The sequence below is a fragment of the Schizophyllum commune genome (genome assembly GCF_000143185.2).
Source record: "Schizophyllum commune H4-8 unplaced genomic scaffold SCHCOscaffold_12, whole genome shotgun sequence".
NCBI lineage: Eukaryota > Fungi > Basidiomycota > Agaricomycetes > Agaricales > Schizophyllaceae > Schizophyllum > Schizophyllum commune.
Genome location: NW_026089549.1, coordinates 1,094,520 through 1,121,436, shown reverse-complemented (window position 1 = coordinate 1,121,436; position 26,917 = coordinate 1,094,520). Strand labels below are relative to the sequence as shown.

Here is a 26,917-nt window from a genome sequence, read left to right as displayed (position 1 = left end):
CTTTTGTTGTGCCTGGTCAGCGACCAAGGCAATCGTGCTTGCCACTTGCCGTTTCTACCAACTCAAATGTACGAGAGCATGTATAAGTTGCATACAGACCCAGATAGCGGTCGATTATGTAGAGACAATGTATTAGGGGATACGCTGCACCAGCCAGCCGCGAGGATGTACACTATAGATATGTCGTGGGTCTACGGGAATTAAATAAGGGGATGTCGTATCAGTAAGGGTATTTCGGGGAAGTTCAATAAGTAGGCTGCAGAGGGGACCACTTGACAGGGATGTCGTACGCAAAGCTGGTGTAGGCTGGCTCCGTAGTGTAATCGTAGAAGCCGGGAACAGTAGGCTGGTTGAAGGAGTCCTGGAACTTGAGGCAGCTTAGAAAAGTGGCTATAATCATGCAGTTGGAATACACACTTCGTTCGTTAGCTGCTGCCCACTATATCCGTCGAAGCAGAAAAGCTGCAATTCCTGCGCGTAAATATCCTGCTGCGTATACGCATAGTTCTGGGGGAATGTCAAGTGGTCGTCGCTAACGGTGGGATAATGCTGAGAGACGAAGCTCTGAGATCGTGCTCATCAGCCAAAAAATCCAGATGATAGGTCTATAAACACACCTCGTCCACTACTATCCGCTGCCCCCAAGGCCCGTCGAGGGGGAACGGGAGATGGTCATGTTGAGAGCCGTATTGCTGGGTGAACATGCCTTGAGCGCATGATGACCAGTCATTGCTAGAGGTAGGAAGGTCGGGCAACGTCGGTAGAGTGGTAGGAGGGATGCATCCGCCAGACTGCCCATCAAAGGAGGTTGCTGCGGGTATATTCAAAGCATGAGCGCATCCAAGCGAGGCATCCTGTGCCAGTGGCACAGTCTGGTCGTGAACGTCGGAGAGCCATGATGACACGGACGTCGATGAAGACGGTTCGCAATCTTCGGGCTGGGATAATGATTGCCTCGAAGAGGAATCCGGCTCGCTCTCATCGCTCTCCGGCGCCTCGATCGCGCGCAAGCGTTTCTTGTACTCCTGCTTCTGGACCTTGTAGCGGGCTGAATTTTCCCGAGATTGTGCTTCGTATATGGCTTTTGCCCTTGCAGGAAGCGCCCGCCACGCAGCTCCCGCCTTCCTGCTGAGCCCTTTTTGTTCGCTCCTGCTCTCTGGGTGCTGCTTCAAGTAGTCCGAGCGGAAGAGCATAAAGGCGTTGGCCGGACGTTTGGGAGCGCCATCGTCCTCAACGCGAGTGGCCCTCGTAGGACGGGGTGACTTCTCAACGGGGTCAGCCTTGGCCATGGGCCGTGCCCCTGCATAATTGTTATTCTCAGACCGAACACAAGAGGATGCATGCGACATACCTTCATACGGGTGCACCGGCGGGCTGAGCCTAATGGTCTGCTGTGCCATCGCAGACGAACGACGAGAGATGCGGGAGGGAGGCATAGCGCTGGTAATGGAGGGAGAAAAGGAAAAGGCAAACAAGCACTCATTGTGAGCGCATTTTTTATGCTTTCATCAGCGACATACCCACGGAGCACAAACACTGATAGGCGCCGATCGAGCTCAACAAACGAGGCAAGCGCCGGCTTTTGTCGCGTCTATGACCTGGTGGCCACATAGCATTCCATTCAATTTGGGGGTCAAAGCCCCGGGGGCGCCTAATTTGGAGATATGCGTGTCGCGGCGGCAGTGCGCAATGCTGTGGAGGCCAACTGGCCCGACATAAACATATGCCCCTAGGGCCACAAAGTGACCACAGGTGTTGTTATAAAATTCCCAGGCAGACAGGCGCCGGTCGAGTGAAGCGCGAGCATAGGCCAGTTAAGCGCTGGAGGTCCAGGCATAGTTTATCCATCGCCACAATCGAATATATGAAAAGACTGTGAGCTTCGAATTCCGTGGGCTTGCTGCCACAGAAGTCTGCTGACGGGGAGAGGCAGAGCGGTCGCGTGGGAAACGGTTCGCTATGAGCCACGTGAAACGGTTCCCACGCTAACGCCATTGTTCTCCTTTGTTCTCTTCCCCTTACGCATATTCTTACAGTGGCAGCAAAAGCTCCGATAGTGAGTCTAACAGGGCGATTTGAGTCCACTCAGTGGACGATGCGTTGTGTTGTTGTCTACCTACTCTAGTTTACAGTGATGTCTATGGTCTATGGGCAAGTCTAATGTCGTCAAAATATACCCTGGAACGGATCTCCACATTCCAACCCTGTAAGAAACGAAGTCTAGTATGTGTTCGTGTTGATGGTGATGATGATAGTCGTAGTCGTGTAGTCAAGTACGTCGTGTGGGGTCGAGAACGCCGTATTGGCGTCGTCGACGGCGATAGTCGTGGTGTCGAGGTCCTGCAGTCGAATCGAGGACCCACAATAGTCGTGGCCAGGGAGTTGAGTTAGACAACTTCCTCCACCTTTTCGGCGGTGCGAGCCTTGTCGGTCTTCTCCTTTGTCTCATCCTCCTTCTCCACTAACGTCGGCGCCGTCGACAAACCCGTATCCCTCCGCGGCATCCCCGGGATCTGCACCTGCAGCTTCAACCCACTATCCTGCCCCGCCAGATCCACGTTCTGCCCCCTCGTCTCCGGCAGCCACAGCAGGAAGACGCCGACGGAGACCCACGTGCACGCCGCCCAGAGGAAGTACGGCCCGTTCGGGTAGGCGTCGAGGAACATGGGCGTCGTGAACGCGACGACCCAGTTGCAGCCCCAGTTCGTCGTGAGCGCGAGGGAGGAGACGGAGGCGCGCGTCTGGACGGGCTGCGCCTCGGAGACCCAGATGCGCATGAGGATGGCCCAGGTCATGATGAAGGCGATAAAGTAGATGAAGATGAACGCGATGACGGTGTAGTGGCCGGCTTGCGAGAGGCTGGGGACGGAGTACAGGCTGCCGATGGTGGTCATCGCGGTGGCCATAACAATACCACCCCAGATGAGCGCGGTGCGACGTCCCCTGAAAGTGCAGTGAGCGAGGAGCACTGTAACGATGCAGAAAGGGGATCGACATACCACTTGTCCGAGATGGACTGCCCAACGAGAGTGAAGACGACATTCACGATACCTGTCACACCGCTTGCCAAGAAGGACGCGCTCTGCGACGACAGACCAGCCTGCTGGAACAGGACAGGCGAGTAGTACAGAACGCCGTCGATGCCACCGAGCTGCTGGACAGCAAGCATGAACAGCGCAAGGCTCGTCCGTCCGCGAAGACCAGGCGCAAAGGCCTCCTTGAACTGCTCGACGTGATGCCTCCACCCTCCCCGCTGCGCCTTCTCCTGAGCGGCAGCAGCATGCGCAGCCTCATCCTCCTCGCTCATAGCCATCGACACGAACTCCTCCTTGCTCAGGTCGAGGCGCTGAATCGCGACCTCCGCCTCCGCGCGGCGCCCAACGTGCAGCAGCCACCGCGGCGAGTGCGGCAGGAAGCGCACGCCGATGGCCGTGACGATGCACGTCATGCACTGCAGGATCCACGGCAGGCGCCACGAGAGCGAGCCCGCGATGTTGAGCGACCCGTAGCACACGAAGTACCCGGTCATGATCCCAATGCAGATGAAGAGCTGCATGATGCAGCCGACGCGCCCGCGCTGGTCCTGCGGCGCGACCTCGATGCCGTAGACGGTGACCGCGGAGAGGAAGATGCCCTCGCCCGCGCCCGAGATGCAGCGGCCGATGAAAACCATGGCGAGGGACGAGGCTTGCGACATGCTGAGGCCAGCGAGGAGGGAGATGAGAGAGCCGGTGCCGTAGACGGCGCAGCCTAGCGAGACTGCATGCGTGCGGGAGATGCGGTCCGCGATGGAGCCTGAGCCGAAGGAGATGATCGCCGCGGGGATGAGGATGGATGAGACGAAGAGACCCTGCACAGTCGCAGAAAGCTTCCCGAATGTCGCCTCAAAGTCAGTCATGACGGTGATGGGACCTTCGCGAAGTCGTCAGATAAGATCGAAGAGCGTGTATATCGAGCACATACCTATGGATCCTGTGTCGAATCTTCACGAACGGAGTCAGTATGAGGGCTTGGGGAATCAGTGAGTAGTATCGTACCCATAGACGTATGCTGATGAGAGTATGAGCGCGACATCTCTGGAGATGGGACTGCAGGACGTACCTGCAAGCGACGCGAAGCACACGCATCGTACATACGATGGCATGTACAGCGCATTGTACAGCTTGGATCCGTAGCCAGCCATCCTGTCTGCGTAAAGTAGTGGTCGCAGAGGGGAGGGGGGTACAGGGGAAGGGGGAGGGAAGGAGAGGAGAGGAAGGGACCCGATGTGCGAGTACCCGCGACGCAGTTTTATATCCCCTCCATCGGATATTACACACGGGTGATCTTACATACTTATCGACAAAGCATGGTAAAATTTCGCGAACATGGGATAGGTTCAAGGGTACAAACGTGGATCGAAGATGTTCGAGGACAAGGGATGAGAGTTCCGGCCCTTGGGGCCCCGCTTGGGGGGCTCCCTGGGGTGCCAGGGGATCGTCCCGGGGCGAGAAGGGTTGGAGAAGGACATCGGCGATGAGGGCTCTCGAGACCGACATGCCCGATGGCGCGAGCGAGAACCGAAGGCTTGGATTGCATCGCTAAAGGCGTATATCCGATATGTGTTAAAACGGTGGAGTTGGATGTGGACGACGTGGAGGAGGACAAGTCCGTCGTCGCGTTCAAGCGGTTGCCTGCGGCCTACCGGCCCGAACGTGCCTCCACCTCCCTCTTGCCTCTAACCGCCACTCACGTTGCCGACGACACCATGCCCCACCACTCCAAGCATGGCACGCCCCAGCTGCCTGTCCCCGAAATGCGCTTCGAGCAGAAATACCTCTCCTCGATAGCGCCCTACATTCACACCGAATACAAGCCTGTCGCCGAGCGAGAAACGTCTCTTTCCGAGGAAGAACACCTTGGCGGCGCGTACGAGAAGGTCGAAGTTCGGGAGAAGCAGCGCCAGCTAGTCAAAGAGACACGAGTGCAGTGGGGGCGCGTGATACTGCGCACGACGTTCGACCAGGTCGTCAGTCCGATGCTGCAGGGTCTGGTGTTGTGCGTCCCCCTTCATATTCGTCTAGCAATTACGTGCTCACCTCATGATAGGGCTGTTCTGGGTCACTGGATAACACCGGTCTTGCAAGGCGTCCGGTCAGGCGTGAAGACGCGCGTGTCGAATGTGGAAGGGTCTTTCTCCCGAGGGTTGAGATCGTTCGTGAGCGGACTGGGAGTTCATACCGCGCACGCGTAATATTGGTGCGTTCCAACTTATTGGTCAATCTATACTTATCTGAGAATACCCTGTCGCCTCAGGCTTATTTCTGCTGTATGTCTAGAACAGTCTGTCGCCCAGGGACTTTTGCAATATCTATCTGTGCACTACAATCCTCCCCGCCAGCCGGCTCAGGCTACATCTTCGTCTCCTGACCCTCATCTCCGCCTCTATCAACAGCTCCACTACATGCGATACCGCCTCTTCTACCTGCATCCCTGTCCGTGCCGACGTCTCGAAGAGCGTACAATCGAACGCATTCGCCATGAATAGCGCCTCTTCTCTCGCAACCACCCGCTCCGTCGCGTCGCACTGGGTCGCCACCAAGACGTATGGGTGCGCTACCTTCACTCGCTTGAGAACCTTGCAGTGGGCTATCAGGTCCTCGAAGCTATGTCGCATCCGGACCGAGTACATCAAGATGTATGCGTCGCAAGCTCTGTGGACGTCGCGGGGTCAGCTGGCGAAGATGTGGAAGAGAGGAAAGAGGGTATGATGGAAGGAAGGAAGGAAGATTGTGGTGTGTTGGCCAACCTTATTGCAGCTTCCGCATCGCAGGGGCCTGTGGCGTATTCAGCTCGGTGAGCTATATGCAGAAGAAGGTTTGCACGCACCCCCATCATAGGTGTCGTGGATCACCACATTAATGGGGCCAAACTTTGTCTTGGCTGTCGTTAAGTATCGTACAGGAAGTAGGTTTCCGCTTCTATTTCCCTGGTTTTCTCATCAACTAGGACTCTCACAACGTCTTCGTTGTGATCACCTCTAGTATACACCGTGGCTGGTAAGTGATTGCCATCCTATACCCATACAGACACTAACATACCGTCAAAGATCCCGTGAACCAGCTTTGTATAAGCACGCCTCTCAGCTCAGCACAAAAATTACCGCGAGAAACGCGTCACATACGCGCTGTCCGAACGCTGTCTTGCCCGCCCCATAGTCCCCCATGAGCAGGACCTTTCTCGCCGCGTCGTCCTCAATCAGTCTGTTTGGCGTCAAGTGCATGAGAAGTGTGGAACACCAGGATCAGGTAGGTCGCTAGAGTCGTGTTGACGCGGATGGTAGGTTTTTCTGGGCGAGTCAAGGCGGTCAGAGGAACGAGTTGTGCGCGCCCAGGATAGAAGATGAGAGCAAGAGAAAGGCCCAGCTCCTCACGCACTGCCTGCAACTCCCCGGTACATGAGCGGGCCGCAGGCGAACGCGGTGTAACCATGCGGACCCGGTGCTACTCAAGTGCTACAGCCTCGATGTGGAAGAGGCAATCAGAAGGTTCATGTCCCTTCAATGGTGTGTTCTCAGACATATGTGACTTTCAGCGGCTCGTCTACACTGAATGGCGTCTCTAACTCGCAGCTGGCGCAGAATAGACCCTGTAGCCTGGGCGACGCGGACGCGGTCCGCCGCATTCACGTGGTATTTACACTGAATTAGGAAAGCTTTGTGCCGAATAGGGTTAATTCGTTGTCCAATGCCTTTGCAAGGTACACAGTACCTCGCCCTTTATGAGCGCCCTTACTAATTAAGAGTACCTTACTTCTCTGGCCCGTATATGCAGAAGCAACTTCCTTCCTTGCGGACAACGTACACCTACGGGGAAAGCCGGCAAACGCCGCGAAGATTCGCCTCCGCATCGATCATCCCACGCCCCTCAATCATTCCCTCTTCCCACACTCATGCAACGAAATCGCCGCCACACCGTCTACGACCTCACCGCCCTCAATCTCCACGAGGATGGCTCCCGGCTCGACCTTGACGGTCATCTGACGTCGCGGAGGGCGTTTGCGCAGCAGAGTCGGGCGGTGAGGGATGCGCGGGGGAATGTTATCTCGCGGAGTCTTCCTGTGGTGCCGAGGGTGAGGCGGGCCAGGGCTGAGGAAGGGGAGGGGGAGGAAATTGAGCTGGATGGGGAGGCAACTCGACCAGCGGATGATGGTGAAGAACCTATTGCTGGCCCTTTGAGGAAACGGAGACGGTTAAACCAACTTGAGGACCCAAATTTGGGTCCCAACACCAGCGATCTTGACCTTCCTTCCGGAGTAATTATACGCTATTCTGAATTCCTATGTATGACTTACTAAGTCGTTACTCAGGATCTCCTCAAATGCATTCACCACTTCGCCAGCAGATACTACACAGAGCGCGGCATGCTGCTCAACGCCTCAAAAGACTACCGGCGCGAGCGGAAGGAACGCAGGCAGAATGCGACACGTCAAGCAACCCGTACGCCAGAGGAAGATGAAGGCGAGCCTGCGTTGGAAGAGCAAGGCGAAGAAGAACATCCAGCCGTGGACGAACATGAAGTTGACGAGGAGGGCACAAATGCATCTGCGCCACCGCCGCCAACGAAGCGGAGAAAAAGAGGCAAGGCATACGCAGAGTCGAGCAAGCTTACGCGGGATATGTATAAGGTCATGGATGGTTCTGCGTTGATGGCGCTCGGTGAGTCTGAATCCCCTTTGCACGGATCAAACATTTCCATCTGACCTCTAATCAACGCCTCCCTCAGGCCTTCTATTGCAAGAGCACATTGCGCAAACGATGGGTCTCAGCGCGTCTGCCAACTCACACGATGCAGTGCCCAAAGCCGAGGAGACGGACGACTGGGAGGACGACATGGCCAAAGTCGAGGATGTTGCAGTAGAGGCGCCAGAGTCACCGCAGCCTGAACAAAGCGACCAGCTTTCCTAGCTACGCCCTTTATCGTAATTCTGTCAAAGATACGTCACGCAATCGTGGGGAGGCGAATCATTTTCGTGAGATTGAAGCGTAGGATATCGTATATATTACAACAGTGCGATCGTAGTGCGTTGTCACTGTCAGCTGCATCGACCGCAAGACACCGTGCGGTACCGTAATTCGTACAAAACCCGTAATGTAGAACCGAAAGTCAGGAAAACTCGCCGTGCTGTCCGCGAGCAGCGGCAAGGGGATGGGACGGGGGGATGGAGATGCGTGCTCGTACTCGTGTGCGTTAAGCGCACTCGAGGCGATATATCGTATGGAGGGGTGTTCGTATAGAGGAAGATCAATAAGTTAGAGCCTACACCTTCGGCACCGACTCGATCATATGCATCGACTGGTGCGAGGTGGCCTTCTCCAGATCGGGCAGCGGCTGCTTGCCAATGACCTCCTCCGTATGCTTGTGCGCGACGCCGGCAATATGCGTCTCGGCCTCTTCGCCGTCGAACAGCGCGGCGGTCTCCTCGAGCGACTTGCCCTTCGTCTCGATGCAGTAGAGGTAGATGAAGACGATCTCGAAGGCGATCCAGCAGACGTAGACGATGTAGTATTTCCAGGCGATGGCCTCTGCGTGATGGCGTTAGCGATCGATATTGACAGGGAAAAGGGGAGGGGAAAGACGTACTGAGTGCGATGGGGTTGACGTATTGGTTGAAGATGAGGGAGCAGGAGACCATGAAGTTGAAGACCGTGAGACCCTTGGCACGCAGGTGGAAGGGCAAGATCTCGACGGTGTACGAGACGATGAGCGGGCTGTATGCGATACTGAAAGTGGGGTCAGTACGCCGTCCGTCGTGAAGAAGCGCAAACTCACTCATAAGCCGCATAGAACAGGAAGATGAACGCCACGACTGCGTGGGCGGCGGCGTCCGTCCCGTCGATAGCAAACCGTGCGGAGCAGATGGTTTGGATGGTGAAGAAGATGAACATGCCGACGGTCGACCAGAGGAAAAGTGTTCTCCGACCGATGCGGTTGACGAGCAAGCCAGCGCCTAGTGCCCAGAACTGATTCCAGATCTGCAGGATGCCGTTGATGAGCAGCTGCGTCGTGGCGTCGGTGATGCCGATAGAGTCTTTGGTCAATTGTCAGGATGGGTAGCGTCACAGGTGAACGGCAGGACGCACTGAAGACGGCATTGAGATAGTAGGAGACGAGACCGTTGCCGGACCACTGCGAGAAGAAGGCGAGGGCGATGATAATCCGCATGCGCTTCCTGTTGCCAGGGGTGGTGGCCAAGGCCTTCCAGCCAACGTTGGCAGCGACGGTCTGGTCGAACTCGAGGGCGGCTTTGATCTCCTCGTACTCATAACGGACCAAGGGGTCGTCACTAAAGCCATGTCGTCAGTGAACTCCCCCGCAGGACGGAAGGGGAAGAAGACATACACATTGCCGTCAGCGTGGTAGTGCGCCAAGACCTTCAACGCCTCCTCGTTCTTGCCCTTGCTCATGAGGAATCGAGGCGACTCCGGCACGAACCAGATGAACATGATTTGGAGGACAGACGGGGCAGCCTGGATTACACTGGGGATACGCCACGACCAGTTGTTGGCGATCTTGAAGGTACCGTAGGTGGCCCATGCAGCACTGGCGGAGGATAAGCGGCGTGCATGAACGCAGTAGCGAGCAGGACGTACACGATGGAGCCAATATACCAGAGCGCGTTGTAGGCGGAGGTCAACGGCGCACGGTAGGCGGGGTAGGAGATCTCGGTGATGAGGAGGGGTGCAGCGTTGGCGGCGAATGTGAGGCCGAAGCCAATCATGAAGCTGCAAAAGCAGATAAGCTAGGGCTGCTAGCGCGTCGAGAAACGTCCATACCGAGAGCCAATAAACATGCCGATGGAAGTGGAGGCGGTTTGGAGGGCCGCCCCGCCGCACATGATAATGGCGCCAATGAGGATGGCTGGCCGGCGACCCAAGCCATCGGATAGGTAGGGCGCGAAGGGGTATGCGCACAAGTTGCCGATATTCTGAAGGGGACGTTAGCCTGACTCGGAGAGCTAGAAGACCGCTCTACACACCTGGATGGCGTTCAACAAACCGAGCCGAGATCCTTGCGGGTGACCAAAGTACTCCTTCCATTGGTCCACTGACTGGAAGGCGTTCATAACACTACCGTCATAGCCATTGGTAGACGAAGTGATGAGCAATAAGACGGTCAAAATCGTCAAGTTGAAGAGTCTGCGACGGAGTCAGTATCAGATAACCAGCAGGCGGACGTAGCACTCACCGACGATTGTTCCACCATTTTTTGTTGGGGTCGATGAGGTGGGCAAAGCCCGAGCTGGAGACACCTGCGACAGCCGCTCCAGCACCCATTGTGTTTGCGTATGTGGGGGAAGTGTTGGATGGTTCCCAGCTATCAGCCCCGGAGACTTTATAAACGAGATGTCCGGAGGCCGTAAACGCGTCCCGCGGGGCAGGTGACCTTGGCTAGCATCACCGAATCTCCTAAGGTACACCGCGTCTGGATGGATGCAACCCTTTGAAATGGCGTTTGGACGCTCCTGGTCCGGTCGACCTGACGGCAGGGTCACGCGGGCGTCTACGGAGTCGTGCTAACTGGTTACCGGCAATTGAGCCACCGCAACTCTATGCAGGTGGAAGGTGATCGAGACTGAATTAAACAAAATGATACCTTTCAAGTATACGTGTAAGACCCTGAAGAGGATGAAGAGAACGCGCTTCGCACCTTGTAAGGGGTCACTCGTCGACGCGTTCTGCTACCCCGTCATGCCAGCCCGAAGCCAAGGCCGATGCCACGCAGCTCTGCATCTCTTTGCCTAGGCACACGCTAAGGAGCGGTATTTTGGAGGAGCTCAGAGAGGCTACGGGCGCGAATCGCGGAGGCAGTAACGGTTGATCCTGCCCCGCACACCATCCCCGCGCCCCCTGGGGAAAACCTGGACCTGCCCATGGCACGCCATCACTGCGATCGCCGATGCGATTGTCGAATATTTCTGCCTGAACCCAGGCCTGCCTCAGGCGCCCCCGCGTCCGCCAAGGCGAAGACAGGACAAGTGCACGATTTTTTGTAAAACAGGCCGCCGAGATTTCCCCGCATACGAGCGGAACTATTCACAGGAGGCGCTGGCGGAGACGGCCGGACCGGAGCAGGCGGTGGGCGAGACACGAGAACAAAGGACCATGGAGCTTGAAGGAGTTTCCCTCTCTTGAGTGGGCAAGGTCTGCGGTGGGCAATACGACGATGTGGCATTAGATGTCATTGACTGCAATGATATAGTATGACAGAGAAATCCAAGAAAAAGATCCATGCAGAATACAGAGCAGATAATGAGCGAATAACTATGGATAGATCTCACCGAGCACAAGAGATAGCCTAGAGCTTTTTCAGAAGGTCCGCTGCCTTGGGCTGGTCAACGGAACTCGAGCTCGAGGACGACGCAACCTCCTGAATTGGTGGTGGCGCCCTCGGCGGCTCCTCGACCTTCTTCTTGCGGCCCCAGGACATGCCCCAACTATCAGCGAGGTTGAGGAGCGTCCCCCTGGCGGAAACAGTTGGCCGCGACGCTCGCGCTGCGGTCGCCGTACTGGTGCTCGTGGCTTCGGACGAAGTGCTGATGGAGAGAGGCGAGTTTCGGGGCGCATGGTACGACATCGTCCGCCGCCGCTGCTGTGCAACGACATTCGATATGCCCTCGAAGTCACCCTCGTCTGGTGAAGGAGTGGATTGGCTGGGGGAAGGAGATGAGGCGACGGGCGCACTTTCCGTAAGGGCAGTCGTCGGCGCCGCCTTGGAGACGCTAGCGCCCGACGATGGCGAGCCGAAAGTAGGAAGGCGGGGATTAGAGAACTTAGAGGCACTTGACAACCGCGATGCGCGAGAGCCCGGTCGCATGGGGGAAGCCTGCGAGGACATATGCTTCGGCAGCGAGCCAATATGCGCAGAGGGCGACGATGGTGGTGGCGACTTTATCGGTGATGAGTTCGCCTTGGTCGGAGATGGAGGTTTGGCTGGAGAAGGACTTCTTGCTATAGACGCCGTTCTCGCGGGTGAGGGGCTTCTTGCCGGAGACACGCTTCTCGCCATCATGGCATTGTCCTCAATTGGCTGTGGTGGCGAGCCAATGATAGGCGTCTGCGCCTCCGGAGATGCTACCACAGGCGTCTCCGAGGCCTGGGCGAGTAGTCGGGATAATGAAGACGGACGGCTTGTCGGGTTCGAGTTCGTCCGCTGGCGCGTTGGGAATAATTGCGAGTTCGGAGATTGCGTCACACAAAACGTATCTTCGACTTCTGGCTCTGGGGGGCCTGAAGGAAGGACCGCCCCGTCCGACACGCTCTGGATTTCCTGCGGCTTGCTCTTTGCCAAGGGATTTTTGGCTGAGACGCGACGCTTGGTCTGCTGTGTCCAGTCCTCGACCTCGAGCATGTAGTACTTCACACCGTCCCCCAAGCCGTAGGGGTTGCTTGTCGGATCCTGTATAATTTCATCAGGTACAGTCCATGAGCAAGCATCAATCCAAAGGACATACGGCATGGTCCACGACCCTCTCTGTTATGGACGTGATTCGGGCGACAATCCATTCCCGAGACTGCAGCTGTTGCGCGAGCTGTCCCGTGGCATGCAGGAAGTAGTGCGGGAACGAAACTGCCAACGACGCCTCAGTCCGATGTTTCTCCACTACATGGTTCTCCTCGACATGCCAACCGCCACAGAAGACGCACGCACCATTGAAAGCAGCCCACGGCTTCGACACGGAGTTCCTCGTCGGAAGGAACAGCGCGAGATCGTTCTTCGCGAAGTTCCTGAACGAGATCTTGCCTTTCGCCCTTTCTCGGTACTCCTTACACTGCTTTTGCCATTTTCGGATGGTCGACCCCATCTTCTGAATGGCCTCCAGGAAATGGTCGTGGTCGAACGCCCGAAGAACCTCCAGAGCGGCAGCGGGATCAGATGGATCGATGGGTGAGGGCTCCTCTGGCTGGCCAATTATGCTGTGGCGCAGGGGCGGCGAGAATGCGGACTCGGCAAGCCCATCAGCGCCCTTGGACGAATGCGGGTGCGCCGTCATCTTCTGCGCCGCAGCAAGGGCCTTCAAGTGCGCCGAGCGGAAGGCAAGTGCGACATCCAGCAACTGGGCCACTAGCCGCGCCTTTTCCTCTAGCTCCTGCTCGACGCCATGCTGCGACGACTTGCCGGACTGCAAAGTATCACGCAGAGTCGCCTCGCTGATCTTGGTCTGCCGCAGCTCGTGCTCTGTCAACCTCAGAGCCTTCTCCGTACGCTGCAGCGTTGCGCGCAGTTCCGTCGCGTCCGATCTCGAGACATCCAGCGCAGACTGCAGGTCCTTCACATGGCGGTCCAACTGGCGATAGCTATTCTGTAGCTCGTGCAGCTCGCGCTCCCACACCGCACGATCGCCGTCCGCCTCTGCGCGCTGGTCCTTGATGAACCGGTCATGCTCACTAGCCTGCGAGCGCAGCAAGCGGTCTTTCTCCCGCTGGGCGTCCTCAAGCGCACGATGGATGTCGCCATTCTCCATACGCGCCTCGCGAATCTGCGCCTCCAGGTCCTCCCCGCGCTCGCGCGACGCCTCGAGGTTCGCCAGCATCGTCGACTGCTCATCCGTGACCTGCGCCAGCCGCTCCGAGGTCCGTGCCTCGAGGGCACGCATCTCGGCGTACGCAGCGTTCGCATGCGCAAGCTCCTGCTTGAGAGCTTCAGCGGCTCTGCTTTGGGCTGTTGCTTCGCCTAACGCGCGAGACAGCTCTTCAGCATGCTTCTCCGCATCCGCCCTCAGCTCGGCATTCCGCTGCTCCAGCATCTGCCTTGCAGCAATTTCGCTGTCGGCCTCCGCGCGAGCTTGGAAGAGCTGCCGCTCGAGCTCGTCAGCGCGTTCGCGCTCGCTGGCGTATGACTCCTCTGCATCGCGAAGATCACGTTTGGTCTGTTGTAGCTCGGCTTGTAGGCGCTCGCGTTCCTGGCGATGCTCTTCGTCCCTTTGTGCTTGTGCCTCTTGTTGCAAGCGAAGCTGTTCTGCAAGCTCTTGATACGCGTGCTCGTCGACGGTGGCAGCTAAGAGATGTTGGTGAGGTCGACGGAAGACTAGGATACCTTGACTTACATTGCTTTCTGGACAACGATAATCTGGATGCCGAAAGCACTAGATAATGGTCATCAGCTTGCGTCCTGATACTGTAGTCAAATGCACCCACGAGACCGCTCCGCAATCCGGTCGAACCCAGACTCCAGTCCATCCATCTTCGCCACGAGCTTATCAAGGTCAGCTCGGCACTGCTGAACGGCTTCGAGAGCCTTGCCATCGTTGCTGTTGCGCGAATAGTGCTCAAGGTCCTCCAAGACGGCGAATAGACCTATTGTCGTAGACTCAGTCACTACAAGAGCGCACACTAGGTGATTTACATACCTTCAACGTCTTCTCGCTCGAGTGAGTATACCGATTCCGTGCTTCCTGAAGGTGAGAAGTCGATACTAGGTACCGGGTCGTCCATTCCCTTGAGTGAAAAGGGCAATTGTCCATGGACCTCGCTGCGGTACGCTTGTCGACGCTTGCGCTCGCTCGAGCTGTCATACCGGATGAGCACAATCGCCATTTATACATATAGCAAAGACGCACGAGAGCTTGGCCATGACCTCTAATATGCTCTGCGCGCGCTGATAGAAGAAACGAGCTACAAGATAGATCAGAACAAAACTTCCTTAGGGAGAACGAGAATCACTAACCAAACTCTTTCCTGCGAACGATTTCAATGACCGTGGCACCATAGGCATAAAGCATGCTATGCAATCGCTGAATGTGCGAAAAGCTGTTCTTGGCGCGTAAACTGGTTTGCAGCTCGCTGCGGATGGGAGTTAGAAACAGCACGCTGCCTGTTGAAGGCCCATATATACCTAAGCTTCTGTGGGGTTTTGACGAGGTCATTGTTCACGGCGCCTATCCGTCGAAGAGCGTCGATGCAGTGAGCGGTAGATTTGTTCTGGTAGTACATTAGTTTGATGAAGAACTGTGGCAGAAAGCGGAAACCTACCTTGAGGTCAGCAATTGTCTCCACTTCGTGCCGCATGGCGAAGTCAAGTTGCTTGTGCTCTGCAGAGTTCAGATACAGTATGGGGTGGCATGAGGCATTGATCTACCTTGCAGTATGCCATCGGAGTCCGTCCCAGGACGCTCGAGCGACCCAGCACAATCGGTGATCTTCTCGTACAGTTCCTTTGCGCGCTGGAAACAAGCTTCCGCCTCGGTGGAGACCCTGATGTCTGTCAGCACGTAGACGAATTCACGATGAACAACGCCTACTCGGTCTCATTAGCCAACGCTCGAACTGCGTCCGCGCCTGCCCGCAGTTCTGCGATGTCACTCTCCACACCTGCGAACTTCTCCTGCAGCTCGTTGTGCGTACGCGCGCACGTGTCCGCAACCTGGCGCATCTTCACGTTCGACACATAGTCACCCAACGTCCTCGGCTTCTCCCCCTCCGTGATCGCCTTGCGCATCCCAGTCGACACGAACTCGAGGTGTATCCGCACGCGCGCAATGAGGTCGAGGTCCGCTTGCAGTCCGTCCAAGAGCGCCGCCTGACGTGAGAGCTCGCGGCGAGCGACCGCTGCCACGCCCTCGAACGCATTCGTGATCTGCAACAAGTTGCGGTCGAGGTTGGAGGACGCGATTCGGGTGGCGTCGTGCTGGGTATGTATTGAGGCAACGATGGCGCGAACTTGCTCGACGTGCGCGTGGCCGGTTTGCAAGTAGCTTTCTGCGAGCTGGCTGGTACGGAAGGGGGGTGTCGCAGCGATGATGGTGTCTTCGGCAGGTGAGCACTATCTCCGCGAGTAACATGATTGAGCCACACACACCTTCGATCGGTGGTTGCAGCGGCGGCTCGACATGCAATCCGCGTAGGACCTCCTTCAGCTCGTATACCAGATAGTACTTGTTGAACACGAATATCGTCTTTGATGCGTGAGTACGAGGCAGGGTAGAAAAGCACGGAGAACGTACCTGGTCGTTAGCGCCCGCTAATTCACGTATATTCGCGTTCATCAGGCGTGTTCCATCCGTGAGATATGCAAGCACCGCATCCTGTTCCACGCCCGTCTCTTGCTGCAAGAAGAGTTCCAGACTCCCTAGCCTGCAGGACCGTCAACTTCGCCCTCGAGCTACTCGGTAAGCCGTGCACTCGCCGTTCAATATCTCTTACACCCGCCTGCACCTGTAAAGGTTTACTACATAGCGCTATACAGAGGAGCATAGCTAAGCACCTGAAATGTCTGGCCGTCCTCCGCACGGCATATTTGGAGCATCTCTTGGTGGAGTTTGAGGACAAGAAGTACAATGGGCCTGACCGAATTCGGCAGTGACGCATTGAGCCGCCTCTTCGTCCGAACCGTCATCCTCTCCTCCTCCCCCGTCTGTCCCGGCAGTGCTTCTGAGGCGATGGAGCCCGCTCTACCCAATGTGCTACCCCCAGAACTGCTGTATAAGGTGCGTCGTGCATTCACCTAGACGAGAAGCATCCGCTGACCGAGCGGGGGCAGAGTGCGTCACGATAACCATGGCACATTTCGCAAAGGCTGAACAGCCTGGCCTACAGTATTCACGCTGGCCAGCGAGGATCTCCACACGAACCTATGTCTGCTCCTCGTCTGCCACACCGCGCACGATTGGGTCCTCCCCCTTCTATACAATACGATTTCCCTCTCCAGCCACGCCCAGATCGTCTCATTCTTCGTCGCCCACGATACCCTTCAAGAACCCCACATGCACCGACTCCGCCTCGTGCGCAATCTCTGGTTAGGGCCGCAGGCGAACACAAGCGACTCTTCCCTCTTTTACGGCTCCAATGCGTGGCCGCTCACCATCATCCACCGCATACTCTACTCCTGCACGAACGTCGAGAGCCTCTACCTCATCAACCTAGACCAGAACGAGTGGTTTCGCCTCGAGAATGTCATCCCCTCCTCAGTCAAGCGCCTCGCAATGGGACCAGTTCACGGGCCGTTCATCCTCAGGAATCTGAACCATTGCCCCCACATCGAGAGCTTCACAAGTGCGCTATCCTTCATGCGCGACGACGAGGTCAAGGAGATTGTCACCTACCCGCATATGCGCGAGTTCCGCCGGATATTGCAGGCGCATCCGCTTGCGTCGGTGTCTGATATCTTGGTCGACCAACTTCCCTGCGTGTCGGCTTCGCAGACGCTAGAGAGCATGCGTTTCGAGATCTGCGGACCACAGGAGCGCGCTTTTGGATTGCTGGGTACCATCACTGCGAAGATACAAGAGCGCCATGTGGACGCACGAATAACCGCCTCGCGGGTGGCGGAGGAGGACTGGATGGCGTATCTTCACCACGAATTCCTGTCGTTGAAGAACGCCTACGTTTGTACGTCGACCGGCGTGTCTGGACGGGCGCCCTAGCTGACGACTGAGTAGGGCAATTGGCACGGTCATGAGGCAAGAGGCACTCTAGACTGTCGTCGTCGAGTGGAAGTCAGGAAGCGCGTGGGGCTTCGTGCAGCAACGGACGTTCCGCCAGTGTAATCACAACTCCAATAGATGAGAGAACTCGGTGAACGACTGATTTGCTATGTTTTGCGTCTTCGAGCGAATTGTGTTGGGTGTGCTGAACAGGAGGAAGATGATCGAACGAATGGAGCATTGCAGGGTAGGACGGCCAGTACAATCTATTCCTCCTCTTCTGTCTGCTCTAGCCGCTTCTTCGCAAGTGCCTTCATCCGGCGCATGTAGCTGAAGGGTAGGAGGTCAACACTGGTCGGCCAGCATGGTCGACGCGCGGGAACTTACTCGTCGTATTGGCACCTAGTGTAGGGAATACGTTCATCAGTCCATGGGCCTCGGGCCTGTGAGTATGATACGCACTTCTCGTATGAATGTCTTTCGTGCTCGCACTCCCAGGGGAGGTAGAACGATTTCTTCCGGCATACGTTGAGCGGGATGAGCAGGCTGTTCGGAGCACATTGTACGTGTTCGCGTATCGTTACAAATAACATCGTAGATCCGAATGGCGCGAGTAGGGTCGGAGTAGAGCAAGGGAGGGAAGACCAAGCAATTCCGAGGATGGACGAGGAAAGCGCACAAGCAAACAAATTCCGTCAGTCACGCTGTTCAGCACTAGGGAAACAGCCACGCACGCCGAGCACTGATCCCTCCACCCGAGAGGGAGCTTGGCAGCCTTCATCTCAGCCTCCGAGGCCGTCGTCGAGGAGGCCATGGTGAATGCAGGAAGCGGGCGTGTGACGTGACCCGACGAGCGTGAATTGTGACGAAGGGAGGGCGTTCGGTGTTTTCCGGGCGTGTTGATTGGTTGTTCAACTTGAACGATGACCATGGCTTTCGTTCCGTACCGTATGTGCCCTGCATGCACTTGCGTTTCCTACGCGCACAGCAATTGTTGACTTGACTTTGCATCACGACTATGAATGAAGCTCGCATTGGGGCTTGCCTCATCTGGTCCTCAGAACTGTTCTTCCAGCCTGTCGAGCTCAGACTGGCTCTCGAACGCACGAAGGCCAACCTCGATGACGCTCACTCCATTGCGTGGAACCGTTTCTATTGCTTTGCGCCAGGTAAGGGACCTGCACAAGATCAAGGGCCGCACATGACATACACGCAGGGCTTCTAAATCCTAGGACAGCAACCCCTGCCGGGATGACGCGCCATGTACACACCATGCCCGTCTTCCGAGCTATATCAATGCGAAGCTCACGAAAGATGGGCCTTTACACTCTGAGAGCGTCGCTCTCCAACCTGCAGAGGTGATTAGAACAATATTTTTTCTTTAATCTTGCAGTGCGCTAACCTGTCGTCCAGACACGCGCATCACAGTCTCTTACGGCTCTCATGGCGCAGGGTATCCTATCTCGCTGGACAAGATACGCCAGGCAGCACGGCCTGACTCCCGATACCAAGGAATACAGGGCGGAGCGTCGCCAGTTCATCGGAGACGCCGTCAACGCCGGTTTCCTTGCCCACTTCGGTAAGAACATGGGCGACCCTGTCGCCTGGCACAGTCTCTGCGTAACAATTGGCGTCGAAGGCGCTCAGGACATGTTTGACATCAAGGAGTGCAAAGCAGTGAGTGTGGTTGTCGCCTATGCACCTTGACAAGGCTCAGCTCAGTCGCGGTTCTCAGGCGCTGAAGGGAATCTACATCAACATTGTCGAGCTTGTGGACGCAGCCGAGGCCGGGGAGACGGTAGCGCACAAGTTTCAGGACGAGGAAAGCCTTAGGGCGTTTACGAAGCAGGCCGGAATGACCTATCCTCTCGGCGCCGCCATCGCAAACCCGTTCTTGCGTAAATTTCTGATCAAGGTTTACACATAATTCCCATGTACGTCGATAGAATGTCTTTTCTCCCATGTCCAATAGTATCTCATGGGCCCATCGAGGATTGCTATATGAGTCATTGAATCCTCGTTGCGTCCCTCATGCCCCATATTTGTTGCTCAATTGAAAGTATTCGCTAGCCAGTTCAAGCCATCACAAGACTACCTGGACTCTTACTACAGCGCGATGGACCCCGGTCTGTTGGCTCCGCGCAAGCATCGCACTACCGCGATGGACCCTCACAAAGCTATACACAAGCGAACTTTGGCATACCTCATCCAGGCATCGCCCCTTGCTTCTGCTATTCCTCCGCTCCTCCCGCTTCAAGTGCCTGACATGCTAGAGCTACAGCTTCTGTCTTCGAGGACCGGCATCCGACAATTGTTAGCCACCATCCTTCCATGCAAGTCGCGAGACTGTCGCAGCAGCTGGTACCTCTTCTTTCATTCGGCCTTGATTTGTGCATTTCCATCTCCCTCTTGTATAGTAGGTTACCGCTGGCCCGCAGCGGTATGCTGTGGTTCTTTCAGCTAACGATGCTCTGGCGGGGACGAGGCCGCACGAGCAATACGCCATGCCGTAGGCCATTCAGCGCGTCCGACATCCCCGTGCTCCGTGGCATGAGTGCTGCAGAAGTTGATCTCTATCCTGAAGAGCCACCGCTTGCTCCATAACTCACGTCCCCCGCACATCCCGCCCCTGCTTCTCCACGCTTGCTAGGTGAGCTGTCCATCTCATACAATCATATATGATCGCTGCTCATCCCCCCATCTCCTCGTCTTTCTCTACCGTCCGGTCCTTCTTCGCAATCCGTAGCCATCACCATGTCTTCGGTTGACGACGCAGTCATCCGAGTCGCCACCCTTTCCCTCAACTCGGATCGGCATCGGGGCTCGAGCAGGTACAGGCGAGAGCGTTGCACCTTCATCGCCGAGTCAGCCTGTTAACGCCGGCTTCCATACGACGAGGCGGATCTCACCTTCTGGTGCCGGCACTGCACAACCATTGGCCTGAGGGGCACGGGAGCGTTTGGGAGAAACAAGGAGTCAAAAAGGTGAGTAGATGTGTATCCTCGTCATTGGTCGTCGTTTGTCCGTGCGTGTTTTTGAGGCTGGCTAACGCATCCCATAGGCTCTTGAAGACACCCTCGCCAACATCGTCGACCTCGTCGACGCGCCTGATGCCAGCAGGACGGCCTCCGAGACCTTCAACTCGAGCGTAAGTCGGAAGCTGAGGGTGTACCGGTGGGAGGTATTCCCGAAGAATCAAAAGCGGGTCAGGAGCCGCTGCTAGAGTTCTCTTCGTCGTCATATTCTAGGCTCACTCTCTGGTGTACCAAGGCCGGTATTCTGGTCCTGAGTCACCTGGACATGCTCTGTCCGTCGGTCCTGCTGTATCTTACTGATCTCGGTTGGATCATGCTTAGCACACCAACTCTGATCTCATCAACGCTCGCAAACATTATCGTCGTTCGTCTGTGGTTCAATCTCAATCTCAACTGTGACTGACAAGTCTTTGTCACACTGCTCATTCACGATTTCGTGTGTTCATCGTCTACACCTTGCAGATCCGTATCTCATAATGCGTTTCCATGTTCTGGAAAAACTCTATCTGCGCGGACCAACTGATATCCGGGCGCGTACGTACTCACTAGCCTCTTTCACGGATGTTGCAAGGCTACTTATACCTGCTCTTACAGCTCCGACGTCCGCTCCCGCATCTCCGCCTCCGCTCAAAGACCACTCCCCTGCGGCGCAGCGGTCTCCTATGGGCTCTCAATAAGCCTTCTCTGCGGGCCTTTCAGGTGACGGAGCTATTTCAGTATAGCGCCTGACGCCTTGCAACGCCACTGAATGGCTGCCAGTGGGCTAGTATAAGAATCCGCTTCGCTGGCAGAGGTTGCCTTTACCGCCGTCCCTTCGTCCTCTTCTCCCGCTGGCATAGGTACGCTTTGCCGTTCTGCGAGCTTTACATCAAGCTAATATTCCCTTGCTCATCGCCATCTCCAACGCTACATGCCCCCTTGCCGCTGCATTTCTACTCTCCGCGTCGCAGGATGACCGACACCGTCGCCTCCATCACGGCGCAATTCGCAGCCCTCGCCGTGTCCGAGGGTTGGAAGAAAAAGTCAGACAAATACAAGGAGGAGCGGCGCGCGTACATCGCTTTCGCCGTCAACTCGGGCTTCCTGGCGAAGTTCGGGCGTAACACCGCGGACCTGCAGGCCTGGCAAAGCCTATGCGAGACCATCGGCGTGGGCGGCGGGGCAGAGGCCTTGCGGAGCATCAAGGCTTGTAAGAGGGTATGTCGTGCTTGGGCTCCTTCCCGGGGAATAAGTGAGGCTGATCACGGGTTCCGTCCTGTAGGCGCTGGCAGATGTGTACGTGAATATCGTCGACCTCGTCGATGCCGCGCAAGCCGGGGCGAAGATTCGGCGGACGTTCGGTTCGTCGCAGGCGCTCGCGGCGTACATCAAGCGGACAAAGAAGATATTCCCGAAAGAAAAGGCAAAGTCGAATCCGCTGCTGCAGCGTTTCTTGATCGTTGTGTACTGATCATGGCACTTACCACCTTAAACCTGCTCTTGATTGAATTATAATGCAACATTCGAACCCTGTACATTCGACCATGACCCGACCGCCCAACAGCTTTGTTGCAGGTGATTCAGGACATGGCCCAGTATGATGATTCCCTTCATCCACGTCTCCATACCTTGGCGACAAACTCACGAGCCCTTCTTTGGCACCTACATTCCTTGCTTCTGGCCCCCACGGCCCCTTGCCTTCTCGCTGAGGGATGTACGACAGCCGGCAGGCAGAAGACCGGGCAAGTAGGCTTCTCAGACGTACGCCTGCCGCACGAACGCGCGTTGGCCATGCCGCCTGCAGCATGCAGACCATATATACCGCGGTCTTGACGACACCCAACCTTTACATCGACTCGTCGCATCGGAGCGGCTCTCGTGTCGCTTCTGGCACCCTTCGTCGATATACCACGAACAACAACGGTGGTAAGTACGTCGTTCTGATCATTGACCATCGTAGGCTCACCTCTCCTTTCGCGTAGCTGGCGCCCGATGCCGAACGTGCCCCGCAGCATCACCGCCCGCTTCGCCGTCATCGCCAAGAAGAAAGACTACAGCAAGAATACAGAAGCCCTTGCCGAGGAGTACCGCAAGAAGCGCGAGGCATTCATTAGCAAAGGAGGTCAACGCTGGATTCAGAGAGAAATTTGGAGACGATGAAAGGCAGTTGAAAGCATGGAAGAAGCTCTGCATGACGATGGGTATCGGGAAAGCATACATCGGCTCAGGGAAGCTGTCGGACGTTGCCGCCTGCAAGAAAGTGAGTGTAAGACCTAAGGCTGATCGATACTGACCGCGTATAGCTAATGAAGGGCATGTACGTCAACATCGTTGACCTCGTTGACGCATCCCGGGCGGGCAAGACGTGCACACCATTCAGGTCGTACAAAGCCCTGAAGGAATATATCGACGAGGAAGAGAAATCGTATCTTCTATGGGCGGCAAAGGACAATCCCTTGTTGAGAAGGTTTCTCGTCACGCTCAGCGACAGCCCACCTAAAAGTCGATTGCCTGAGAAGGCGCACCGCCGGGATCGTCGATCAATTCAAAGCACTATAGACGGTATATTGTTACGAAACTGGGTATACATACACCTTTCATGATTCTATACAATGCCTGTTTCCTCTTTTTGATGGGGAAGATACGCGGCGGACGATTTGTCCATGGCGGCAAAAGAGGTCGAACGTGGGAATAAAAGTCGAACCGTGGGACTGTCACGCTAAGTCACCTGACGATAGGCGTATCTGCAACACCCGTATCTTAGGGCCTGTTCGGTAACGGAATCTCAATCGTGATTTCGACGGAATCACGATTCCAATTCCCTTATACGGCAATGAGGATTCCGTCCGGCGACTGCCGGTAAATTAGGGTTAGGGTCAGATCAAGTCGCACATTCACTACAATCTCGCGTTGTTTCGTGCGTCGATGCCCCGTGTTCGTGTTTATGAGCTTCAAACCATGTATACAGGCAGTAGACTGTGTTTTGGCTACTCTGAGATACCTAAATTTCTGCGCTTCAGATTCATCACTACGCTGTCGTGGACTTCGGCGGCAGCGGATATTGCTGATGGCGTGGGAAGTTCGCCCTCGAAAGGCAGGTGCACGTGACGGCATCCAAACGGAATCTTGAATTGGTGAGTTAGGAATGATAATGACTAATCTCATCCTTTACACCCCGACTTCCGCCAAAGTTGGAGAACGACTTACTTTCCTGCAGGCACGTGGCCGCCCACGTGTCCTCTCCGCGCCCGTTCCGACAATTCGCCGACCCTTCTTTCCGCCACGCCCCTTGTTCCCCTCACGCCGTCCCTACGATGGCTTCCGTCACCTTATGTCCCTCTACAACCTCCCTTTTCATTCTTGACAACCCTTTCATATCTCTTTGCACACAGCCTGTCCCTTCCAATTCTCCCATGCTGACGTCAGACGCCGATCATGCTCCCCGCCCGTGTCGGGCAGCGCGACCACCTCGCGCGTGGCCTGCTCTGGCTTGAGCGTCACCCCGACGCCGCGCTTCGCGCGGCGTGTCGGGGTGGCGCGAATAATAATATATGTACCCATCTCATTGTCAGTGTAACACGTCCCGCCTCTCGTCTTCTTGTCTCTGACCCGGGCCACCACCTCCCCGGGTGTATGTACTGGGTCCCCATCTCCAAGTGCCCTACAAGTGTGTGGAGTGTATTTATATTCCTCGCCCCTCCCCTTCCTCCGCATCGCTCTGTGGCTGCGGTGGACGTGTCTTCTGAGGCGAACCCGCGCACGTCGCTGCGGTGAGTCACATCTTACCTCCCTCCTCCTTACGTGCCCCCCTGACCAGCTGTAAGAGCGAGATTCAAAGTATTTGTAGCTGTCTTCATGTTTTCTTGGTAATAATCCATTCCCTCCCCTCATACACACTGGTATATAGACAAGTACCACTACTGTATCATCTGTCACATGTAACAGTCCACCTTCCTAACTCACCATATGCCACGCGCAGCGTTGGCCCACTAACCACAAGTTCTAGGGAATCGAGATTTGGTTTTTCGTTACCGAACAGGCCCTTACAAGCTCAAGCCGGCGAAATTCGAGCTCTTTGCTGTGCATCTCATAGCTGGCATCCATGAAGCAGTGGCCTACGTACTTCCCCTCGCGACCCCACCCTGCGGAATGCTAGGCAAATTCCGAAGTTGCAGCAAAAATTATTAGGATATATCCCTGCTAGCTCAGTGGTAGAGCGCTTCACTAGTATGTCCTCCGGATATCTTATGAAGAGGTCAGTCGTTCAAGTCGGCTGCGGGGAATTCGACTAGACACATCTCTCTGTCTTTTTCCTGTTTGTTGATGAGGATCTACTGATACCTCGCAAGCAAAGCATTCATTGCACATGTGAATGACGCCCTATCTGTTGTAACATATTTTTGCATGATCTCGATGCCTTTTCTCACCGGACCTCACGCCCGACTGACACGCCTCGGGCTTTCGATATCACTCCGTCGCAGCAAGAACCTCATGACACCTCCCGAGGCATCCTCGTACACGACGTCCACAAGGTTCAGAGGGTAGCGCTAGTGAGCTCGAGCAGTAAGAGATCCGCCTGCTACAAGCTAGCGCCGGTCTAACTCGATTGACCTATTGCTTCAGCGACCCCGTCTATGGCGCCATGTAGCGCATTCAGTCGTCGAACCCCAGCTTGATCAGCACGCAATGCGGCGCCTGGCCCCGAGCGCGGTCAGGTAGATAACGCAGCTGGCAGTACGTCCACGTAGTGGCAAGCCCTTCTCACCTGTCCTATCAACATCCCATGGCTGCTCCTCTGCCTGTCAAGCCTCTCCGAGTCGCGATTATCGGCGCTGGACCGGGCGGCCTTGCTACGGCGATCCATCTGTTGAGGCTGAAGGACGTCGAGCTCAGTGTGTTTGATCAGGCGCGCGAGCTGCGCGAAGTAGGGGCAGTGAGTATCATTGACGGCGAGGGGAATGGTCGTATTGATGAGATTGCTCGTAGGGAATCAGCTTGAATGAAAACACCTGGAGACTGCTGCAGGATCTTGGCGCCGCGGACAAGCTCGAGCAATACGTGAAGCGCGGAGCAAACGGCAAGATACTGATGGAGCATCGGTGAGGATCGCATACTATTTCCATTTCCAAAGCGGAACAATAACTAACTGGCGCGTCAGCAATGGGCGGACTGGCGCACTGTTATCGCGCGCTTACCACAATGGTACGTCCAAATCCCAATTTGCCTTGCTTGCCAACCCTGAGCGTTCTACAGGCGATCCAGACAAGCCTCCCGCCGTCCGCGTCGAGAGGTATAAGCTGCAGAACGCCCTACTCAGCCAAATCCCCCCAGACCTCATCCAGCTCTCCAAGAAACTCGCCTCCATCACCGAGACCCCCTCCGGCGTCACCCTCACGTTCACCGATGGAACTACCGCCGGTCCCTTTGACCTCCTTGTGGGCGCCGACGGCATCCGCTCCGTCGTCCGGCAGCACGCCTTCCCCACCCACAAACTCAAATACACCGGCAAGGTCGCGTACCGCGTGCTTATCCCGCAGGAGAAGGTCGCGCACCTGCTGCCTGATATACCCCCTGCGTCGTGCTTCTGGCACACGCGGAGGAATTATATCTACACGAATGTGCTGGATAACGGGCTGTTTGAGATCGCGACGAGGGCGGAGGAGCCAGAGGAGCATGGGAATAAGGTGAGCTGGGGGCAGACAATGCCGAAGGAGCAGGTGGTACATCACTATCAGGTGCGAGCGAGCGATTTGTTGGGGGAGGCCGAGGAAGCTGATTTTTCGCGTCTAGCATTTCTGCCGGCTGCTTCGTGAGGTCATTGACGCGCCCGACGACTGGCTGGAGTTTGCGATGTTCGGCGGCCCTAGGCTCGAGTCCATTATCCACAATGACCGGATCGTTTTGGTTGGTGATGCATCGCATCGTGAGCTATTTCAGTCGTAGCAGCGTTGAATCTCGACTCACTGGGATACCACAGCACTTTCTGGGGCCTTCGGTGAGCTCCATTCATTCCTGGAAGTTCTCTGGCGACTTGCCTGACTCGTATAGGCTCTGGCGCCGCCTTTGCCTTCGAGGATGCCTACGCCTTGAAGCACGCCGTCGACTTCGCACGAACTCACGGCCACGATCTCGGATACGCGCTACAGTTGTTCGACTCCGTCCGGGCGCCGCGGTACAGAGACTTGGTACGCAGTTTCTGTTGAAGATACGCATTCGTGTGCTGACCAATTGTGTCCGTAGTACGGCGTCCTCGACGGAATGGCGAACAACACTGAGCAGGTGAAGTCGCAGAACCCTGACATCGACGACGACGCCTATGTCGAGAAGACCACCGAGCGGAACTGGCAGCAAGCGCAGGAGCGCGGTTTCATCTACAAGTACAACGTTAGTAGTACTCGCCCTATAACACCCTCACCTTTCGCTGATGACTGAACAAACAGATCGCACAAGTATGGGCGCAGCGCGAAGCCGCGGCAGAGGAAAAGCTAGCAACAAAGGAAGAG

General features: G+C 56.1%; 13 protein-coding genes and 1 non-coding gene across 14 annotated transcripts; 8 read left to right on the top strand and 6 right to left on the bottom strand.

Moving 5' to 3' along the window:
- Window positions 1–244: 244 nt before the first annotated feature.
- On the bottom strand, window positions 245–1,400 carry SCHCODRAFT_02705743 (uncharacterized protein; the record flags this gene model as incomplete). The annotated part of the gene is made up of 4 exons (XM_050347001.1): window positions 245–367; window positions 418–564; window positions 618–1,300; window positions 1,352–1,400. The coding sequence occupies 4 exons, from the start codon at window positions 1,398–1,400 to the stop codon at window positions 245–247; spliced, it is 1,002 nt and encodes a 333-aa protein (XP_050197995.1).
- Window positions 1,401–2,070: 670 nt separating this feature from the next.
- Window positions 2,071–4,279, bottom strand: SCHCODRAFT_02641095 (general substrate transporter). The gene is made up of 5 exons (XM_003027557.2): window positions 4,102–4,279; window positions 4,038–4,050; window positions 3,964–3,983; window positions 3,000–3,912; window positions 2,071–2,943 (listed from the first exon to the last, which is right to left on the bottom strand). The coding sequence occupies exons 1-5, from the start codon at window positions 4,181–4,183 to the stop codon at window positions 2,388–2,390; spliced, it is 1,584 nt and encodes a 527-aa protein (XP_003027603.1). The 5' UTR covers window positions 4,184–4,279; the 3' UTR covers window positions 2,071–2,387.
- Window positions 4,280–4,543: 264 nt separating this feature from the next.
- SCHCODRAFT_01340223 (uncharacterized protein) lies at window positions 4,544–8,121 on the top strand (the record flags this gene model as incomplete). The annotated part of the gene is made up of 10 exons (XM_003027815.2): window positions 4,544–5,037; window positions 5,089–5,193; window positions 5,381–5,744; window positions 5,880–5,946; window positions 6,024–6,038; window positions 6,126–6,287; window positions 6,500–6,544; window positions 6,857–7,293; window positions 7,348–7,696; window positions 7,764–8,121. The coding sequence occupies 10 exons, from the start codon at window positions 4,544–4,546 to the stop codon at window positions 7,943–7,945; spliced, it is 2,220 nt and encodes a 739-aa protein (XP_003027861.1). The 3' UTR covers window positions 7,946–8,121.
- Window positions 8,122–8,297: 176 nt separating this feature from the next.
- SCHCODRAFT_02516374 (general substrate transporter) lies at window positions 8,298–10,315 on the bottom strand (the record flags this gene model as incomplete). The annotated part of the gene is made up of 9 exons (XM_003027556.1): window positions 8,298–8,563; window positions 8,622–8,761; window positions 8,811–9,069; window positions 9,122–9,324; window positions 9,381–9,581; window positions 9,632–9,763; window positions 9,815–9,966; window positions 10,018–10,177; window positions 10,227–10,315. 9 exons carry the CDS (start codon window positions 10,313–10,315, stop codon window positions 8,298–8,300), a joined length of 1,602 nt encoding a protein of 533 aa, XP_003027602.1.
- Window positions 10,316–10,832: 517 nt separating this feature from the next.
- On the bottom strand, window positions 10,833–11,340 carry SCHCODRAFT_02091853 (uncharacterized protein). The gene has a single exon (XM_050341757.1). It carries the CDS (start codon window positions 11,211–11,213, stop codon window positions 10,923–10,925), a length of 291 nt encoding a protein of 96 aa, XP_050197994.1. The 5' UTR covers window positions 11,214–11,340; the 3' UTR covers window positions 10,833–10,922.
- Window positions 11,185–16,294, bottom strand: SCHCODRAFT_02641084 (uncharacterized protein). The gene is made up of 16 exons (XM_003027555.2): window positions 16,242–16,294; window positions 16,164–16,192; window positions 15,982–16,111; window positions 15,837–15,933; window positions 15,280–15,784; window positions 15,117–15,232; window positions 15,011–15,069; window positions 14,874–14,959; window positions 14,706–14,821; window positions 14,599–14,653; window positions 14,389–14,546; window positions 14,177–14,335; window positions 14,086–14,124; window positions 12,690–14,036; window positions 12,493–12,608; window positions 11,185–12,437 (listed from the first exon to the last, which is right to left on the bottom strand). The coding sequence occupies exons 3-16, from the start codon at window positions 16,021–16,023 to the stop codon at window positions 11,337–11,339; spliced, it is 3,996 nt and encodes a 1,331-aa protein (XP_003027601.1). The 5' UTR covers window positions 16,024–16,111; window positions 16,164–16,192; window positions 16,242–16,294; the 3' UTR covers window positions 11,185–11,336.
- A 20-nt stretch (window positions 16,295–16,314) lies between these two features.
- Window positions 16,315–17,400, top strand: SCHCODRAFT_02515885 (uncharacterized protein; the record flags this gene model as incomplete). The annotated part of the gene is made up of 2 exons (XM_050343339.1): window positions 16,315–16,468; window positions 16,562–17,400. 2 exons carry the CDS (start codon window positions 16,315–16,317, stop codon window positions 17,398–17,400), a joined length of 993 nt encoding a protein of 330 aa, XP_050197993.1.
- Window positions 17,401–17,666: 266 nt separating this feature from the next.
- On the bottom strand, window positions 17,667–18,214 carry SCHCODRAFT_02705736 (uncharacterized protein; the record flags this gene model as incomplete). The annotated part of the gene is made up of 4 exons (XM_003027554.1): window positions 17,667–17,730; window positions 17,788–17,802; window positions 17,863–17,946; window positions 18,135–18,214. 4 exons carry the CDS (start codon window positions 18,212–18,214, stop codon window positions 17,667–17,669), a joined length of 243 nt encoding a protein of 80 aa, XP_003027600.1.
- A 195-nt stretch (window positions 18,215–18,409) lies between these two features.
- Window positions 18,410–19,438, top strand: SCHCODRAFT_01193121 (uncharacterized protein). Its single transcript, XM_003027813.3, has 4 exons — window positions 18,410–18,569; window positions 18,715–18,758; window positions 18,814–19,077; window positions 19,136–19,438. Exons 1-4 carry the CDS (start codon window positions 18,419–18,421, stop codon window positions 19,325–19,327), a joined length of 651 nt encoding a protein of 216 aa, XP_003027859.1. The 5' UTR covers window positions 18,410–18,418; the 3' UTR covers window positions 19,328–19,438.
- A 640-nt stretch (window positions 19,439–20,078) lies between these two features.
- SCHCODRAFT_02516619 (uncharacterized protein) lies at window positions 20,079–21,112 on the top strand (the record flags this gene model as incomplete). The annotated part of the gene is made up of 7 exons (XM_003027812.2): window positions 20,079–20,125; window positions 20,177–20,384; window positions 20,462–20,548; window positions 20,649–20,707; window positions 20,757–20,830; window positions 20,898–20,969; window positions 21,030–21,112. The coding sequence occupies 7 exons, from the start codon at window positions 20,079–20,081 to the stop codon at window positions 21,110–21,112; spliced, it is 630 nt and encodes a 209-aa protein (XP_003027858.1).
- Window positions 21,113–21,234: 122 nt separating this feature from the next.
- On the top strand, window positions 21,235–21,949 carry SCHCODRAFT_02554774 (uncharacterized protein). The gene is made up of 3 exons (XM_003027811.3): window positions 21,235–21,274; window positions 21,386–21,632; window positions 21,697–21,949. The coding sequence occupies exons 2-3, from the start codon at window positions 21,387–21,389 to the stop codon at window positions 21,883–21,885; spliced, it is 435 nt and encodes a 144-aa protein (XP_003027857.1). The 5' UTR covers window positions 21,235–21,274; window position 21,386; the 3' UTR covers window positions 21,886–21,949.
- A 270-nt stretch (window positions 21,950–22,219) lies between these two features.
- SCHCODRAFT_01340215 (uncharacterized protein) lies at window positions 22,220–23,178 on the top strand (the record flags this gene model as incomplete). The annotated part of the gene is made up of 5 exons (XM_003027810.2): window positions 22,220–22,344; window positions 22,397–22,536; window positions 22,589–22,674; window positions 22,718–22,976; window positions 23,153–23,178. The coding sequence occupies 5 exons, from the start codon at window positions 22,220–22,222 to the stop codon at window positions 23,176–23,178; spliced, it is 636 nt and encodes a 211-aa protein (XP_003027856.1).
- Window positions 23,179–24,608: 1,430 nt separating this feature from the next.
- Window positions 24,609–24,697, top strand: SCHCODRAFT_t237. The gene has a single exon. It is a non-coding gene; the product is annotated as a tRNA-Thr (tRNA).
- A 497-nt stretch (window positions 24,698–25,194) lies between these two features.
- Window positions 25,195–26,846, top strand: SCHCODRAFT_02591025 (FAD/NAD(P)-binding domain-containing protein; the record flags this gene model as incomplete). Its single annotated transcript, XM_003027809.2, has 8 exons — window positions 25,195–25,347; window positions 25,401–25,513; window positions 25,573–25,616; window positions 25,668–26,149; window positions 26,205–26,337; window positions 26,392–26,409; window positions 26,463–26,599; window positions 26,655–26,846. 8 exons carry the CDS (start codon window positions 25,198–25,200, stop codon window positions 26,844–26,846), a joined length of 1,269 nt encoding a protein of 422 aa, XP_003027855.1.
- Window positions 26,847–26,917: the final 71 nt, after the last annotated feature.